This window comes from Culex pipiens, chromosome 2, assembly GCF_016801865.2.
Source record: "Culex pipiens pallens isolate TS chromosome 2, TS_CPP_V2, whole genome shotgun sequence".
Lineage (NCBI taxonomy): Eukaryota > Metazoa > Arthropoda > Insecta > Diptera > Culicidae > Culex > Culex pipiens.
Window position 1 is genome coordinate 145,735,259 of NC_068938.1, and position 18,287 is coordinate 145,753,545.

Sequence of the window (18,287 nt, forward strand, 5' to 3'; positions counted from 1 at the left end):
CCCGTTACTGGTGGTGTTGCTGCTGAGGAACATCATCGTTAAAGGTTTGCCGACGGGAAGGCTGACACAACCACTTTCCGGAAACTCATTTTGTGGCAAATGATCCTGAAACGAGTAAGTACACATAACAATAGGAGCAAATCTGCCGGATTGTGCCACGTTTCACCGAAGTTAGTGATACAATCACCTGCCGCAATCAAACGCTCACCTGGGGAAACAGCTCCTGCTGCAGGTGGTGCTGCTGATCCGGGTGTCCACTGCCAACGCCGTCGCGATTGTTATAGCAACCACCTCGGTTGTAGTTATTTTTGCGATCGATGAACCGGCCCTCGCCGCCGCCTCCAACTTTTGTTAGAATTTAGAGTCTCCGCTGCCGGAATGTCCACCGGAGTGATCCCACGATGGACCACCACCTTGACCGCCACCGTGAGAAAACATTCCCGTAAGACCGATTTTTCGGCGCCCAACAATTTGCACCAAACACAACAACAACACTCGCAATGTCAAACTGTCAAATCAATGTGGTGGAAAAAGAGGTGGCGATGTTTTGATCGTAAACAAACGTTAATTTTTCGTTAATTAATTAATTTCGGCAGTTAATTAATTAAATTATTAATTTTTTTACTGTTGTCGCGCCCCTCGAACCCGAGGCGGATGGCAGCTTAGGTGTATGTAAACAGAGGTTGGATTGTCTCACCGCTTGAAACCTTCGGACGCCTAGTTTCGAGTAGGAATCTCGAAATAAAAAACGCCAAGGCAATGCTGTAGATCAAACAATTTTGATTTTGATGATGCTAAATATTCGACATATTCCGAAATTGCGTCGTAACGTCTTAAAAAGTAAGATTTTTTTTTTATTTTCACAAATTTTTACTTGAATTTTTATGTCGCGCAACAAGTATTGCACGCTGCACTTTGTGTGACATTCTGGGTGGGTGGTCGGGTGGGGCCCTATCAGCAGCTTTGCCTGTATTGTGTTTACAAAATATTGAACTTCACCGAGAGAATCGCTCGAACGAAAATTTATGTAACGAAATTGTGAAATATTGAAGTGTAATTTAAACTAATTCAACAAAGCTGCAATGGCCCAACCGCCGACGCGCAGCCTGATGCGCATTCTGTTCCAAACCTTCATGAACTCGCTGAAGCCGCGCCAGCTCAAAGGCAACCTCGTGGGCGAGGACTACTTCGGGAACAAGTACTACGAAATCCCGGCAAACTCGGCGCTTGGGCAGACGCGCAACCAGCGCTGGTTCGAACCTACGGAGAAGGAAGCGTACAACCAGGAGGTGACGGCCGAGTGGGAGGCGTGGTTGCGCGGCAGAAGGAAGGAACCTCCGACGGAGCAGGAACTGCTGCGCAACCTGGCCATCATGAAGCTGAAGGAGAAGAACGCGGCCGAGCTGGAGGCCAAGCACGCAAAGCCCAAGGATCTGACCGAGCTGGAGAAAAACCCGACCGGGATGGGTTCGTTCCCGCAGTACGAGGACTACGAGGTGATGCCGGGCAAGGGAAAGCGTGAGAAATAAACTTTGAAATGTGGATTTAGTTTTTAAAATATTTTTTTTATTTGTTTGCTTTACTTGTTCTTGGAGAGAAGCGTAAGTTGTGTATATACAATGATATATATATTAAAGTAATATATAATTAAACTGTTTGCTGTTTTTTTCTTTTCAATGCTTTGAAAATCATGATCTCTTTTTTCTTCAAATGTCCGTTTCACTTGAGGTTTTCCTAACGAGTGGGTGTCATTTTTTGTAACTTTTTTTTTGTGTAAACTTGAATTTTCAAGCTCTCGCAGCGAGTAAATATAGAGTGTTTGTGTTAAAATAGATCATACACGTTTGTTCTTAATCCTGACTGGCGCTGGGAGGAAGTAGGTTTTCACACGCACGAAAACGCGTTGCATTCGGGGATTCAGATTTTTGGGATTTCAGAGTGTGGCCACGCTCTTTGTCAACTTGCTTTTGTTTTTTTTTTTTGTTGCTTCAACCTAACCAGACAGATCGCCATGGTCAAAGAGCGCCTGGTCGTAGGACTCGGCCTTGACCAGTCGGCCGCCAAAGTAGCGACCGTGGAGTGCTTCGCGGGCTTTATCTGACTCAGTGGTCTGGGAGAACTCGACAAAGATCTTGACGATTACGTCCGTGTTGTCGTCCTCGGCGTAGTCGCCCTCGGATTGACGCTCTTTGTAGATAATGACCCGCTCCACAAGTCCGTATTTGCCACACTCTTCCTGAATCTCGTCCTGCAGCGTTTCGTCGACGTCCTCGGGGCCGACCATGTTGCGCAGGATGACGACCTTGCTTTCGCGCGGGCGCATCAACCGCTGCATGACCAGGTGGCGCGCGCTTTGGCCCTTGATGGACATGGTTTCCTGCTGTTGCAGCGTTTGCGGTTCGCCCTCCTCGAGCAGTTTCTTCTGCAGCTCTTCTTGCTGCTTTTCCTGCGCTTTTTTGAACACTTCCTCGGCGGTCGCGTTCGGGTTGGCCGCGGCCTGAGCGGCTGCCTGGGCTGCTGCAGCAGCGGCCGCGGCGACGACCGCCGGATTTGCTCCACTCAGCAGGGGCTGAATCGGCTTGGCGGCACTGATAAGTGCAGGGTTTACCAGAAGCGAGGGTGCCAACCCGGCTACATTGGGAACCGGCGGTACGAGCAAACCAGGCTGCGACATCAGCGCCGTTTGACCTGCGGCGGCCGCCACCAGCTGGGCTTGCGTTACCAGATTGACGTTCGAGGCCGTCGAAATGTTTTGCGCCATCGGAAGTGTTCCGAGGCCAACCTTCAGGGTTGGAGTGGCTGCCGAAAGCCCAAGCACGGCGTTGGTTGCAACGGCGTCCATAGCTTGGATCTTAGCTGTGGCAGCTGCTGCAGCAACTGCGGCCGCCGTCGGCATGGCAGAATTTGCGGCCGGACCCATCAACGCATTCGGCGGAGTAATCGAACGACCAACTCTGTTGAAAGAAAAAATCCATTAGCATTGGCTCACACAAACCTTCGAACCACCAAACTCACCTCAACAGCTGCCCACCCAGATCGAACAGATTCATGCTGGCGATGGCCTCGATCGCCGACTGGTTCGTCTGGTACTCGATAAAGGCGTACCCCTTGTGCGAGTGCGCCGAACTGCCCTGCGACATCTTACAAGTGGCGATCGCCCCAAACGCCTCAAACACACTCTTGATGTCCTCCTCGGTCAGATCCGGATGAATCGACGCGATGTAGATGCGGTTGTAGTTCTTCGCCTCCTCCTGGATCTCGTCAATGACCTGCTGCGCCTGGGGCATGTTGCTCGGACGCCCGACCTTAATGTTACGCCCACCCAACATCGCACCGTTCATCTGCTCCAACGCGAGCTGGGCACCCTCCGGAATCTCGTACTCGACAAAGGCAAACCCCTTGTGCTTCTGCGTGATCGGATCCCACGACATGTTGATCGACTTGATCGGACCGAACGGCAGAAACGCCGCCCGGATGGTGTCCTCCTTCAGCTCGAACGAAATACTGCCGACGTAGACTCTGTGGAAAAACGCAAATCAATTATTCAAAGATCAACAGCGAAGTCGATCAACGCTGCCTTCCCGCAAACGCAATCAGATCTTATCAGCTACGAGTAACGGTCATCCGAAAGCGGAGTTCATCCTGCTTCGGGACTCAACAGTTCCGTCCCATTCTCAATATTATTTTTCACATCATGTTCACACCAAAACAAGAGATTTCAACTAAACAAGAGTCAACGCACCTGCACATGAGCGCGAGCGCCTGCTGCCGCTGGACCTGGGTGCGCTGGCTGGCCAGCTGCTGCTGCTGGTGGGCCAACGTTTGCTTCATCAGCACCATCTTGATGCTCTGCTCCATGGCGTACTTCTTGGCGCGCGTCACCAGCTCGTGCTGCTCGGTGGTGAGGCGAGGCAGGGCTCCACCCAGGATGCCGAGCAGGGCGGAACGGGTTCCGGGACCGAATGCGACGTCACCAGACTGGCGCAGGTCGTACACCGGCTGCATGATGTACGGTTGGACCTTGGAATCTACGGAGAGAGGGGGAGGCGCGTTAGAAAAATTCGGGCAGAGACACGTGTGCGTTGGTTTAATAAGTATTGTTATTTTTAATTATTTTCCGTTAGAAAACGGGAATGTTCGCCGAGTGTTCCGTTGTAGACAACCTCGAAGAAGGGTATCCTGCGAAAAAAAAACATCCCAAGAAAATTCCACTTGATTTCAATAGCAACATCGTAACACCGACATGATAACGGAATTCATTTTGTTAAAAATTGAGGTGATTAGAAAAAGATGAATTTATTTTACATTTCCACGTGGTTTTTTTTATTTCCTTGGATGGCCCACCTCTTACCCATACACAATTTTTGTAGCATGGAAGGATTACGAGCAGATATCTTTCGATAATTCTATCGTCTATTATTGAGAGTGTCCTTTGATCTAACTCTACTTCCGTGTATGCCCATCCGTTCCTCTCCTACTTCATCTCAAGGCGCTCTTACAAAAACCTATGAAGAGTCCTTTTGTCTATCACTCAGATTGCAGCTTCCATTTAGGGTTTTGAGATCATTTGCTATCCCACACACATATGAGCACATAGGGTTAGAACCGCGCCCAGATTCGCGTTACTTTTGATCAAGCGTACATCATATGAGGCCCAAAGTGATCCCATGCGACATGTACCGATAATGCAGATGGCCGGCCGTCATAACATGCTCTTCCTCACAGTACCGTCGTGGTTCACTTTTACTCCATCGGTCGTTGACGCACGAAATTTTTACACAAGTTTTTGAACTCGTTGATGTTCCTTGTGTTCTTTGCTGCTTCCGGTAGCTGGTTGTACATGCTGTATCCTTTGTAGAACAGTGAATTCTGCGTACACATCTGCAATCTGAGATTGTCAGCTCCTCTGGTGTCGTGCTGATGGATATCCCTCCCGTATACCACCGTACCTGTCAAGTATTTGGGCGCCATCCCTTTAGTTACACGAAACACAAAAATTAACGTATTGTACTCGATCCTTTGACGAACAGACATCCATTGTAAACAATCCAGCATGTTTTGCCTTGGTGTTAAACGATCACATTTCAAAATTAGTCGCATCACTTTGCTCTGCAGGACCTGCATTCTTTTCAGTTGTTGACGAGTTGCTAAAAACAGGATAGAGGCACAGTAGTCGAAGTGAGGAGCAATCAGGGATTTGTACACGTCTATTTTGGCTTCAGTCGTCAGGTAACGGTTAATTCTGCAGAGTACTCCAAATTTTCGGGCTGCTTTCCGTATTGTGTAGTCAATGTGGTCATTAAAGTTCAATTTTTCGTCCAGCATCACTCCGAGATATTTGATCGTCTCGACCCTCTCGATTTCCTCGCCATCTATCCGAACCGCTCTGCCTACGCCGTCGCTTGGTCGTGTGGTCACTATCATGCATTTTGTTTTGCTGACATTCAGCTGTAGTTTCTTCCATCTCAGCCATTCGGTAAAACTGGCAAGCTCAGTATTCATCACGTTAAAGCACTCTTCAAAGCTAGTTCCGGTCAGAAACAGTACAGTTTCATCAGCGAAAAGGTTTACTTGAACTCGTCTCAGTGCTTGCTTCAGGTCGTTGATATATAAAATAAAGAGAAGCGGTCCAAGCACACTGACTTGAGGAACTCCAAGATCTACTGCCGTGGCTGCTGACGTGGAGCCGTTGTAACGAGTCACCTGCGTTCTGCTGTCCAAGTAGCTGCTGAACCATTTGAGCGCTGAACCGCGAACACCGTAGCGACGCAGTACTGCTTTCAGTTTGGTTCTGTCAATGGTCTCGAAAGCTCGCTTCAGGTCTACGAACACCGATAGGACAATTTTCCCTTCTTCAATTGCTTATTTCCATTTCAGCAGTAACAGGTTGAGCGCTGACTCACAGGAGTGGTTTATGGATTGAGCTAAAACAATGATTGGGATAATCGATTTTCATCATTTTTTTTTCTGAAAACCAATATATAGGGGAAATATGCCCATTTTAAGCCTAATAAGCGGTCGTGTTTGAATGATGCTGGATAATCTGGATTGTTCCTTGAAATTCACAAAAACCAAGTACACCAACGAGTAGAGCAACTTTTTGTTAACATTTCTGTTTATTTTCACTTTTATTAAAAATTATGCTATTCCTTTTACAATCATTTAAAAAAAATATTTCAAAAAAGCATTGTAATCAGGCGAGTGCATTGGGCCACGCCCATTTTTCTATTTTCAGCTTAGTTCTTTTTTTCTTCCAGCGCTCTTTTGGGTCTGCTAGTGCTGCCAAAATTCGTGTTTGCCATTTCACAACCCGGGAGCATGTTGACAGCTCCCATACAAACTGAGCGTACCCCTTTTTGTGGGCCTAAGATGGCGGCCTTTGATATCATTTAGCCAAACATTTGAAAATGGCGAATAGTTTAAATTAATATAGTTATTACCTTGTTTCGGTTTAAAACGACAAAATAAGCATTCTAGAATCATTTTCTTGAAAAACTTGTTTAAATATACGCCACGTTGAAATATTAGTCTCGAACAGTTGGAGGGAGCGTGCCGCGAAAGCCGTCACGAAAAAAAAGTTTCCCATGCAAATTTTTAGTTGCGTTTTTATTGGGCGGACTCCGACGAGGCCCATTTGCCATCTGTCGGTGGATACGCGCAACTCACGAAAACTGTCATGTTAGGGGACGGCTGCCATTTCATTAGGGCACATAACTTTTTTAGACAAGAGTGTGTCCCTTTCACACCTTAAGTAAATTTTCATTCGAGTGAAAGGGATACACCATTGTTTACAAAAGTTATGTGCCCTTTTGAAATGTTAGGCTCCAATTTATGAAATTTTAAGCGAACAGTCACGAAAGTAGCATTTATAGCGAAAGTTTCCTGGCAGCACTTGTTCACTCTAACAGGCGCTGCACCAGCATGTTGGTGGTGTTGGTGACCACCCTTTGTTCTTTATTTGCCTTCGCTCCTCGCTCGGTTTTCTTCAGCCTTCGACTGGAATGGGTATTCAAAATTCAAACGTCAGAAGACTTAGCGCGTTTGTTTTTTTTTTATGGTGCTTGCTAATCATTTACATTTTTCGGGATTATGATCAAAAGTGCATTAAATTTGATCTTTTTAGCCAGTAAATGGCATAAATTTGCGTGCTTACTCGAGGCGGTACTGTTGCTGGTAAGATTATAGCCTAAATAGGATTTTTGGAGCTTAAATCGGGCATCAAACTCTCCATATGACGAAGATAGGTGTGAAAGGTTATAGGTGATTTGCAACACCATTTTATATACCTACATAATTATTTTTGCTTTTACCAATCTTCTACCACATTTTTACTTTTACCAATCTTCTACCACATGGACCAATAGTTTCCGAGATAGAAAAATAGAAATATTTGTTTGGCAGGATAATTTTTTTTCAATTTTGAAATATCAAACCAATAGCTTCCGAGAATATCGTCAGTAAAAAATTACAGGCTAACTATATAAAAGTTAGAAAAACTAATTTTGATCGATTCGAATTCTTTGTGAGGCTGTATCTCAGAAGCGAATTGAAACGAAGAAACGAGAAAATTTTAGGAAATTTTACAACCTTTCAAAAATATCCAGGTGTGCTTTTCATTCAAGAATTATTTTAAAAATGCAAACATCGAAAGAAATCGAAAATGTATCCCTGAAAGCAAATGTCCTAATTATCAGTTCAAAGATCAGAAATCTCTCACTCATCGCCGAGCAATTCTTGGCCGACTGGAGCTCGCAACCATTCGCGAGACACAAATACTTCGTAAATTTCAGTAACAACATTTCAAAAGGGCGAAACCCACAATCCTGCCGTTTCGGGAAAATCAACATTCAAAATTTTGCAATTTCGATCAATTCCTATTTCCACGAAAAGCATGAAAACCATCAGTTTTATCAAAACGTAATAGAAAATAGCAATAATTTCATCATAGAGAGCAATTTGAAATTAATTAAGGTGTTTTTGCTATTAAAAATTGAGATAAAGAAATTACGTCTTTTTGAAGAGCGTGCCTACATTTTCGCCCCACCGTATTCGTCACCCACCCAACCAAAACAACGGTATCGCCCGTCAGGTTACGCTAAAAAGCAGAAGTAAACAACCGATTCGCCTTTTAGTGTTTTTTATTTTTATTTTTCGGGTTTTTAAGGAAAAAAGTGGTTAAACAACTATTTTATGTTTCAAAATATACGTCAGAACTCAATTTGGTTTGTTTTGATTGATGTTGTTGATTAGCCCTTTTGTTTTTTGCTTGTAAAACTACGCATTTTCGGAATTTTGAGATGTTGGAGGGTGTTTTAGAATCAGTTTTGTTCGCTTTACATGATTCTGACGAAAACCCAGGTTGTTTACCTCTGAGGGTTTCGCCCTTTTGAAAAGTTGTTACTGATTTCTTTGCATACTCCGTCGCTCGACCCGAGCCACACACGAATGAGTTCAGAGAAGAGGGAATCTAACAAAATACTATCTCGGCGCTCTTTTGGCCTGCACTATTGTATATGGCAGAGTTGAAACTGTAAAACATTTTTGATAACATTGATTTTAAGCAGTTTAATATATGAGCAAAACAAAAACTATCGATTTAGCGGAGGGGCGACATAACGCAATCGGTCTCTCAAAAACGATGCACCTTACTTCAAATTTTTAAAATTTCTAAATGCATGCAAATTATAGATTTGTCATTCAAACATTTTTTGATTGGTCAAAACCAATTCGCCCGTAATTCACTGCACCTTATGGTATGGTTGTTAATTTTTTGCTTCAAATCAATTTGTTATTATTTTTTCTCTCAAATATTTTGTTTGGGAAAAATGTCCGCCATTACGGGGTTTGTCTTCCGGACCCCCTGAGACCACTCGTGGTACCCCCTTGGGTACATGTACCCTAGGTTGAGGATAGGGGGACGTATGCCGATGTCCAGTTCTGGGTGCAGTATTGTTAGAAGTCGTTGTGTAAAAAAACTACATTTGAAACGACCTGCAGAATATTTTTTCAAGCTTTTGTCAAAGTTATGTTCACTGGTCATCTGAAAACCAAATCCATAAAATAAACCATGAAATAAAGCCAAAAAAGTTGGACAGGCTTGTTCTATAGTAATAACTCGAACTCGATCATACTGTTTCGGCCTATGTGACATTCCAATAATATCTCGCGAAAGGGAGAAGAGAAGATTCTCTTTCGACTATTCTCTGTGAGTTCTCAATGAAAAACTCTCGATGAAAACGTTGTCCGGATCTATCATGCGACCTGTCGATGGATAGGTGATCAAAAGACCTTTCCAACGAGTTCAGTTGATTGCAGATCTAAGCAAAGCGCATAAGTGCCCTGAATTATGAAGATCTGACTACCCAATCTGATGGTATGAACAATGAATCAAGTTGATAGAACACTGAAAGGTCCGCCCTTGTATTTTGGATAGCATTACCCTCTAAATGTGAGGAAGGCAACAACCACCTAAGGGTGGATTAAGTAACGTTTTTTTTTTGTTAATATTGATAATTGGGTCCTAAAATTAAGCTTAAATTTGAGATATAAAATAAAGCTTATTTTTCTGAGTACAATAACTCAGAACTTCGCGGCCCTTCTTGACAGAAAAGTCCTCTTTGAAAGCTCGTTCCAAGGGAACCATAGTTGATCCATCTAAACATTGTTGTCTTGTCAAATTGTTTGTTTGCAATGAAAAATGGAAAATGTGATCAGAAATGGTTTTTAATCGTGTTTTTTAGAGTAGTGCATTCCAGAACTTCTGAAAACGTACTACACAAATTTAAGAGGCCAGCCCTACTGCGTTGTGTTTACCGCAGAGAGAATTCTGTGAACGGATCACATTTCACAGAATCTATAGGGGAAGAAGCTTCAGTTTGTAATGCGAATGAGCGACTGAATTCTAGATAAAAAAAAATCTTCTAGAAAGGACAATTTTCGATTTCCGAAGGTAAAAATAAAAAATAATATAGTATCATGGAACCTTTAGAAATTACATTCAAATAATTGTTCAAAATCCCCAAAAATAAGAAAAAAAATATAGGAAAAATCAACGAGCGGTCCACTCGAACTGCCGCCTCGCGCTTCTTTTCTTCTTCTTGTTCGCTGTGTGGGAAGAGAATACAAATGGCAAAGAGAAGAAGAGAGAAACAGAGAGAGAGAGAGAGAAAAAAAACAGATACGCGAGAGAAATTTAATTTTAGTAGAAAATGCAAAGCTAACCTCTTTTCGGCACGCGAGTGTTCAAGTTTGTTTTTGATCGGGCGAGCGAAGGAGAGAGCAATGCATGGTTCACTCTCCTCTCGCTCTCTCAGTACCCACACACGGCCACGCGCGTTTCTGAGCGTGTGTGTTTGCAGAGGGGGTTTTCAGTAGAGGTTAATGTCGCTCGCGCTCGCAAGCGCGGTGGGAGGGTTTTGTCAATTGTGTGCGTGTCTCGCGCGAGTTTTGTTCGCGGCTCACGGGGGCAGAATTTGTTTGGTTTCGAGAGAGAAAGATATGAAAAAGAACGAAAACAAAAACGGAAAAATATGCGAGAGAAATAGAGATCCTGAAAATAAATAAAAAAATAAATAGAAAAATAATATGGATTAATCGAGAATTGGTGTTTTTTCCGGGTTGGATTGTTTTTTTTCGATTTGGTTTTTGGCAATGAGCAATGGAACAAGATGAGCGAGGAGTTCTAGCTAGCTGATCGGCATGGGACCAGCGCGAGCGATTGAGCAAGGTAGGATATCACGACAACCGGAAACTTTCCCGATGGGATGGACGGACACACGCAGATCGGTTGATTTACACATGTGACAAATGACACCAGGGTAATGATGATAGAGGGGATGTTGGGAATTGTCGATCGAAGTGATGAGGAAAGAAAATAAAAAAAGAATACTCAAAGAGAGAATAGAGAGAAAGATACAGAAAGAGAGAGAGAGAGAGAGAGAAATAGAGAGTGAGAGTAAAAATCGGCGACTAATCCGGGGTCCTCTCTCTCGATTCAAATCCATTGTGTTAGTTTGGGGAGGGTGAGAATAGCTCTACTCGTATGTTTTGGGGAGGGTGTTAGTATGGGAACTTGTTTCTTCTTCTCTTTTTTCTTCTCGCAACCCTTTTATATCTTGAGGTCTCTTCTTGACGCCCACGAACACGCAGAAACGGGGAAACAGAGGAGACAATCACACACTTAGAGATGGCTGAAAGTATGGAAAAACACAAAAGAAAGAAAAACAGAGACATCTGATGAAAAATATTCTTTTGTGCGTGTGCGTGTTTTTCTTATGAAATGGTGAATTTTTCCGGCCTTTGAGTTGTCGTTATTTCAAACATCGCGAGTTAGTTTTCGTTCCCCACGATTGAGATTGAGAAAGAAAAAGAAAAGAAAAAAGAAAATTATTCGCCGACGTCGAATCCTTTCCGAATCGTTTCGAGTTTGGTTCAACGGCTGCGGTGCGTTTCGTCGGATGCAGTGGGCGTGGCCAACGATGGCGCCAGTTTCTTAATCCCCCGGAAGGCTCAGGTTCTGTCGACGAGTCTTGAGCTTGAGTGATTTTTTTTTTCGTGTGAGTTATGACGATCGTGGTGATGATTTTTTGGTTTTGTTTGAGCAAAAAGAGAGCCTCTTGAGAAAAATAAATACAATAAAAAAGAAGAGGGAGAAACGTAATTACAGTGGTTTTTGGTTTGGTAAATTTGCACAAAAGAAGAAATTCGTTCAAAACATTTGAGGGATACCGAACCGAACCGGATTTTTTTTCCACTCCAAGAGATGTCCCACCAAGAAAAGTTTTGCAAAGGTATTCGTGTGCGCGTCGATCAGCGGCTCAGAGTGGTTGGCTTGGCTTGAGAGAAGGGGGTGGTCGGGGCTTGGTGTGAGTGAGGGTTAAAACGAGTGCCAAACGCGATTCTGAGACCCTGACCTCGGACATACCTTTATATTTAAAATCTGAAAGTACAAACATAAGAGAGAAAGAAAAGAAGAAAAAATACAGATCATCTGTCGTTGGGCGGGAAGCGGTTGAAAATTTGTAATAGAATAATGAGTGCCATATTTAGAACATGGGTGATACTCTGCATGTAGAAACTACTGAACCTAACCAGTATTATTTACAAATTTTATGTTATGAACTTGTGATTTGTGAAACAAATTGTAAACGAAATTTTTGAGCACAGATTTTAGAAATACTGCTCGAGTTAACTGCGCCGATTTGTTCTCAAGGCTTTCTGGAATGCGGAAAACATACTGGTTACATGTCCAGCCCACTTCAGCATGTCGTGCTGGATGACATTCACGATTTCAGCATGTTTGTTTTCTTAGTACAACTCAAATTTCATGCGCTTGCTCCACCGGTCACTTACGAGATGGCCTTCAACGTCTACACATCATATCTATAACGAGCCACATGGAGGATCAATGTCTTGTAGAGACCATAGAAGGCCCGATTTGCAGCACCAATCCGTCGTCGCTCTGCCAGCAACTTGGTCTAGACAGTTGTGATCGTCAATCCGATCTTCACAGCTCCTCTGAACAGCACTTGGTGATCGCTCTGATTCAGTACATAGACTAGTATGTAGATCGGAAGGAAAGGGGTCAAGAAACAGCTTTACTAACAGCAGAACGAAGGAGAGGGAGCAATTTCTTGGGACTTTTCTTCGCCCTCTCTGACTTGCTTGCGCTGCAGCTGCTGCCCATTTGATTTTTTTTCTTGATCGGTTCCTTCCGAAGTGCGTATACCGCTTATCCAAGGTAACGAAAGCATGTCACATCCACTATTCACACGTTTGACGAAAATCAGTCTTTAAACTTTAGCGGGAAAACCGTGTTCTAGCATAACTTTACTAAGTTCATTTCTTTGGACTGAATCAGGCGCCGTCTTGAAGTCGATAAACAAATGGTGTGTTTGCAGGTTGTCCTCTCGGAACTTACAAGTACATTGCCTCCTCTTGTAGATCGGGGTGATATGGCAGGTTAACCAACCGTTCTTGAGCTCCTTAACAGCCTTAGCTATTCCTCCAACGTAGCCGGGTCGACAGCTATTCCATCATCATCAACGTGTATCCTGGCTTTCACAATTCCCTCGAGTGTCTCACCATTCAACTGCTGCTTGCAGTGCTCCTTCTACCTGGCCGCTGCCGCTGTCTTATCTGTTCTACCTAAAGCGTCCAATTTCCCGGGGTTACAAATTTCCCGGGAAACGGGAAATTTTCAGCCAATTTCCCGGGAAATCCCGGGAATTCCCGGGAAATTTAATTTTTTTGAAAATTGTTATGATTTTGGTTTTAATTAATATTATGCAACAAAATTGTATAGGACATCAACATTTATGTTTTAAATAAGTGTGAAAATCAATTAACAGCTTGACTGCATGTAAAAAATCATTCAACTACAAGAAAATGTATATCGGTAGTTTTTGATAAGATATATTTTTTATCAATGTGTTTAAACTGTGAGTAAAATGAATCCATAATCCACAATCATAAAATTTCTTGTGGTTTGGTTGAGCGTTTTAGCAGAATGCATTACTATGAATTCAAAGAGACGAGTTGTTCCTTCTAATTCCGCTATATATTTTTAATATCTTGATAGATACGTATTTCGTTTACTACTTGCAGACTTCATTAGTGTTCTGTTCTCGAGTCTTAGTCTTAGTTCTTAGTCGAGAACAGAACACTGATGAAGTCTGCAAGTAGTAGACGAAATATGTATCTGTCAAGATATAACAAATGGTAAAGCTTTTTAGTGTTGGTTTTACTCCAAACAACCCAATGTTTTCAAATATTTGAAGCAAGCTTTGAATATGTTTTTGCATTTTTTGAGAACAAACAATAGAAAGTAATTTTTCAATGTTTTTTTTTGTTGTATTATTATGCAACATGATTTAAATTATACGATAAATTAACTTCATTCCACAAAAAGTCTTCTATTTTTTCACATCTAACTCTCTAACACCTGGAGTTGCACCAGTGCTCCATAATTCTTTTACTTCAAATTGTAATTTGTTTAGTACTAGGTATTCAACCAATTGAATTAATTCTTTTTGCACAAATTCGATTTTCATCTCATTTGATCATGGTAAACAAAATCGTAAAAAAATCTCAATTTTAATTTGGAGGTAAGAAGTTAATATTGTTTAAATGAAATAACATCGATCTGTTAAAAGCCTAACTAATTGTAATAATTTAATACTCACTAAGCGAGATCAATTTCCAGTTGCTTCAAAAATTGATATAATCAGGAATAATTCTGATATCATAATTTCTGATAATCTGATTAATTATATATAAGCCAAACAATACATTTCATTGAACAAAATCATGTTGAGTTTGTTGATTCATTATTTTATCAGAGCATTTTCAAAAAATGGTTCCAAAAATTTAAGAAAATGTATACTTCCGCTTGAATTTCGGGAATTCCCGGGAAATTTACAAATTTCCCGGGAAACGGGAAATATTTTTTTTTCGGGAAATCCCGGGAATTCCCGGGAAATTTTTTCCCGGGACGGGAAATTGGACGCTCTAGTTCTACCATTCCTATTGTTGAATGTAACAGCGGAAGGCGTTGACAGTTCCATAAAACATCTGCTTGTCGTTGGCGTTGTGTTGGTTTTATGGATTTGACTTTATTCTTGTCGTCCGTCACCCGTCCTCTGGTTGTGTCGTTCATTTCACATAGCCCTGTGCTAACGCTTCGCATCGTAAGCGATAGATCGGAGTTGAAATCCCGGATCGGACCGACACAACTAGTGATCTTTTCCCTTATGGATTTCGATTGGGAAGGTAGCGTGTCGGTCATTCGGTAATTCGGAATACACGTAAAAGGGAAGGTAGTGTGTCATCACAATACATATCATGCCATACCAATCAGCATAGCGCACCAGGTACGCGTGCTGTAGCAAACAGACGCCTGTTCGGTTCTTCAAGTAACGTGTGCAGTTCGTGGTTCATGCGTCGTCGCCACACTCCGTCAGACACCTGCACTCTACCGTAGATCGTTCGTAGCACCTTCCGCGCGAAGACTCCAGGGCACGTTCATCCTCCTGCCGCATCGTCCAGGTCTCGTGGCCATATAGGACTACCGGTTTAATCAGTGTTTTGTACATCGTCAGCTTCGTGCGGTGTTGCACTCGATCAGATATGAGGGTCTTCCGTAATCCGAAGTACGCACGATTCCCAGCAAAAAATACGAGTCCGGATCTCTTCGCTGGTGTCGTTGTCGGCGGTTACCAGCGATCCCAAGTACACGAACTCGCTCACCTTCTCCAACTCATAACCATTCACAGTTAGAGGGGTGAGGCTTGGAGGCCGACATCCTTCGAACCCCCTTCCTCTCATGTACTTCGTCTTCGTCGTAATCATGTCAAGTCCTACACGTCTTGCGTCTCCAGGTTTCTCACCACAATGGCGATGTCATCGGCAAAAGCAAGCAGCTGGTAGGACTTGCTCACAATCGTGCCACTCGTGTCAATGCCCGCTCTTCGAATAATGCCCTCAAGGACGATGTTGAACAGCACACAGGATAGGCCAACCCCTTGCCGCAGCTCTCGGAGTGATCCAAAAGGTTCCCCTAGTTGCCTCGAAACACGGACGAGACACATCACACCATCCAAGGTAGCCTTGATCAGCCGAGTCAGTTTATCCGGAAATCCGTTCTCGTGCATAATCTGCCATAGCTGCTCGCGATCGACTGTATCATAGGTCGCCTTGAAATCGATGAAGATGTGATTTGTGGGCAAGTTGTACTCGCGACATTTCTCGAGGATTTGTCGGAGACCATTGAAGCCCGCTTGGTAGGGTCTCACGAACCTCTTGGCATGGGGTGACAGCTGACGGCAGAGGATCTGAGAGAATATTGTAGGCCGCGTTGATATGCTTGAAGCCACGGAAGTTGCCGCAGTTCAGCTTATCGCTTTTTTTGTAGATGGGGCACACGACACCATCCATCCATTCCTCCGGTAGCTTCTCCTTTTCTCAGGTCTTGGAGATTACACATTGAAGCGCGCTCGCCAGTTTCTCTCCTCCATATTTGAAGAGCTCACCGAGTAACCGATCGTTGCCGACAGTTCTGTTGTTCTTCAGATTCCTGATCTCCCTCTTCACCGTCCAAGTCAAACTTGAGTTCAAACGTAGACCGTTGTCACTCGTGCTAGGATAAGCTCTAATTGCCAATATATTAGACTAGAATTTAATATTACTGAATGGCTCAGCAGTATCTAACAAGCAGAGGATTTTGAAAGCTGTTCCAAATTGCACTCGAGTTTATAACAATTACAAATATTTAACTCTGTGTTTAATTCAGAATTGTGGTACTTTTTGTTGAATTTTCCCAATTTTCAAATGCAATCTCAATGCATTATACTCTCGTAATTGGTCAAGCCACAGAAAAGAAAGATAAAAATAATTGTTCTGTGCAGCAGAAAATTAGGATTATTTTTTAGAACTATAAGTTTGAATCTTGAAAGATCAAAGAGAATAAGAGAAAACAAAATTGCATTTAATCTTGATAAAATTATGTTCTTTGAAGATGAGCTTTATCATGAAAAATCGACCTTCGACCAAGTAAATACAACGTATTTTTCTCAGGTGTAAATTTAGTGAAACAAAAATCAACACTCTAAATAGAAATTATAAACGTTCGACCGTTGTGCAGAATCACAAAGTCTACAGCAATCTACAAAAATCTCAACAATACCCTTAATTTCAGCTCAAATCAACTCCAAACATTCCGTCACTTACCGCGGTCTCTGTCCCGTGTTTCCCGGTCACGGCTGCGATCTCGGTCGCGGCTACGGTCCCGATCGCGCCGATCGCGACGATCCCTGCTGCGATCCCGGCCACGGTCCTTGTCGCGCTTGGACGACGAGCTCGACGACTTGGACGGCGATGGCTCTTCCGAACCCTCCTTGCGGTAGTCGTCCCGGCTGGGCGACGCATCGTTACCACTGTTCGAGTAGTCGTTGTTGCCTCCCTATGAAAAAAAAAAGAAAGTCAAATCAGTACAAGTCCAGAATCAAAACAGCCCAACTCGAGAGAATGCCGGCACATCACTAGAAACGTAAACAAACCACCCAGAGCCGACGACCACCCCTCCAAAAAAAACATCAACAGAGAGAAAGTGGGCGAGAGCGCAACGACGCGAGAGAGCCCATCAGCTCTCGCAACGGTCAGCAAAAATCCGCGCCGCCATGATGGATTTTTGGCTGGTGCTCCGCGAGGACCCGTTTTGGAAAACGCATTTTACCCGCCGAAAAACACTTCCCCGGGCAAATCTTCACTTTACTCACCATCACTACGGCTCCGTTCATAATCTACGGCAGAAATGGACCACTTTTGTGCACTTTTGCAAACGTTTCCGAGCACTTTGACGCTAGGCTGAAGAAAGCTGAGCCGCCACCTTGAGCAAAATTTTCACCTTTGGAAAAAGTGACAGCTGCGTTGACTAAGAGAGGACGCGCTGTCATCATCGTCATCAACAGCACCGTGCTGTCAGCACGGGAGCTGGGTTGTCAAAATGATTGTCGGAGTTGTGCACGCTTATTGCAAAATTTTGTATGTATGATTAAATAAATTGAATATTAAATATATTAGTTTTTTTTTTTTATAAAATTTTTATAAAAAAAAACTAATAATTAAATATTATTTTTTTAATGTGTTATAAAATTAAATTTTAGCTTAGTGATACTGAAAAACAAAATAATTAGTGTAAAAAAGTTGAAAACGCTTTTAACAGCGATATCACCACCCAGTCATGAAATATTCTAGCAGAGCTGGTTCTGTCAGAATCCTGCTAGAAACATGGAACGTTTCTGCTAGAATGCTGTTAGAATATTCACCTCTGTTATGTTAATATATTTAAAGTATGTTCACATGGCAGCTGAACGTTTGGGTGCATCGGATTTCCTATCTATTTCTAGCAATTTTTTTTTGTCTAACGACTTCTAGCTGGTTTTTTTGACTGACCGCCCGATATGTCAGCCAACATACTTCACAGGGCTGTGACAGCTACAGTTCGATCATAGAATTATCTACGTGCGCATGTATTGCGTGTACGTACACGAAAAAGATTGAGGTTAAATTTTGTACCCGCTAGCAAAACAAATGGGGTGCTAGTGTGCGTGAGCTCGGGCTTAGATAACTCTATTGTTTGCATCAGGACACTGTGACGAGAAGTTCGTAATTTTTGGGTTATTTTTTTTTCACAGACCAGGTTTGTCATCTAAAACATATCCAAAATGAGGTTAATAAAAAAAGTTGGTTTTGCACAATCTATTTTTTGTTTGTAGCATTTTTTTTCGATA

The 18,287-nt window shown here is 42.9% G+C and overlaps 2 protein-coding genes across 3 annotated transcripts; one reads left to right on the forward strand and one right to left on the reverse strand.

Moving 5' to 3' along the window:
* The first annotated feature begins 965 nt into the window (after window positions 1-965).
* LOC120420375 (NADH dehydrogenase [ubiquinone] 1 alpha subcomplex assembly factor 2) lies at window positions 966-1,652 on the forward strand. Its single transcript, XM_039583378.2, has one exon. It carries the CDS (start codon window positions 1,083-1,085, stop codon window positions 1,527-1,529), a length of 447 nt encoding a protein of 148 aa, XP_039439312.1. The 5' UTR covers window positions 966-1,082; the 3' UTR covers window positions 1,530-1,652.
* Window positions 1,653-1,965: 313 nt separating this feature from the next.
* Window positions 1,966-17,431, reverse strand: LOC120420374 (poly(U)-binding-splicing factor half pint). Of its 2 annotated transcripts, XM_039583375.2 has the most exons (5): window positions 17,274-17,431; window positions 16,726-16,957; window positions 3,743-4,028; window positions 3,016-3,519; window positions 1,966-2,954 (listed from the first exon to the last, which is right to left on the reverse strand). In XM_039583375.2, exons 1-5 carry the CDS (start codon window positions 17,292-17,294, stop codon window positions 1,994-1,996), a joined length of 2,004 nt encoding a protein of 667 aa, XP_039439309.1. In that variant the 5' UTR covers window positions 17,295-17,431; the 3' UTR covers window positions 1,966-1,993. The 2 variants fall into 2 exon arrangements, with proteins under 2 accessions (XP_039439309.1, XP_039439310.1); XM_039583376.2 differs by lacking the exons at window positions 16,726-16,957; window positions 17,274-17,431 and adding an exon at window positions 10,222-10,702.
* Between the last annotated feature and the right edge of the window lie 856 nt (window positions 17,432-18,287).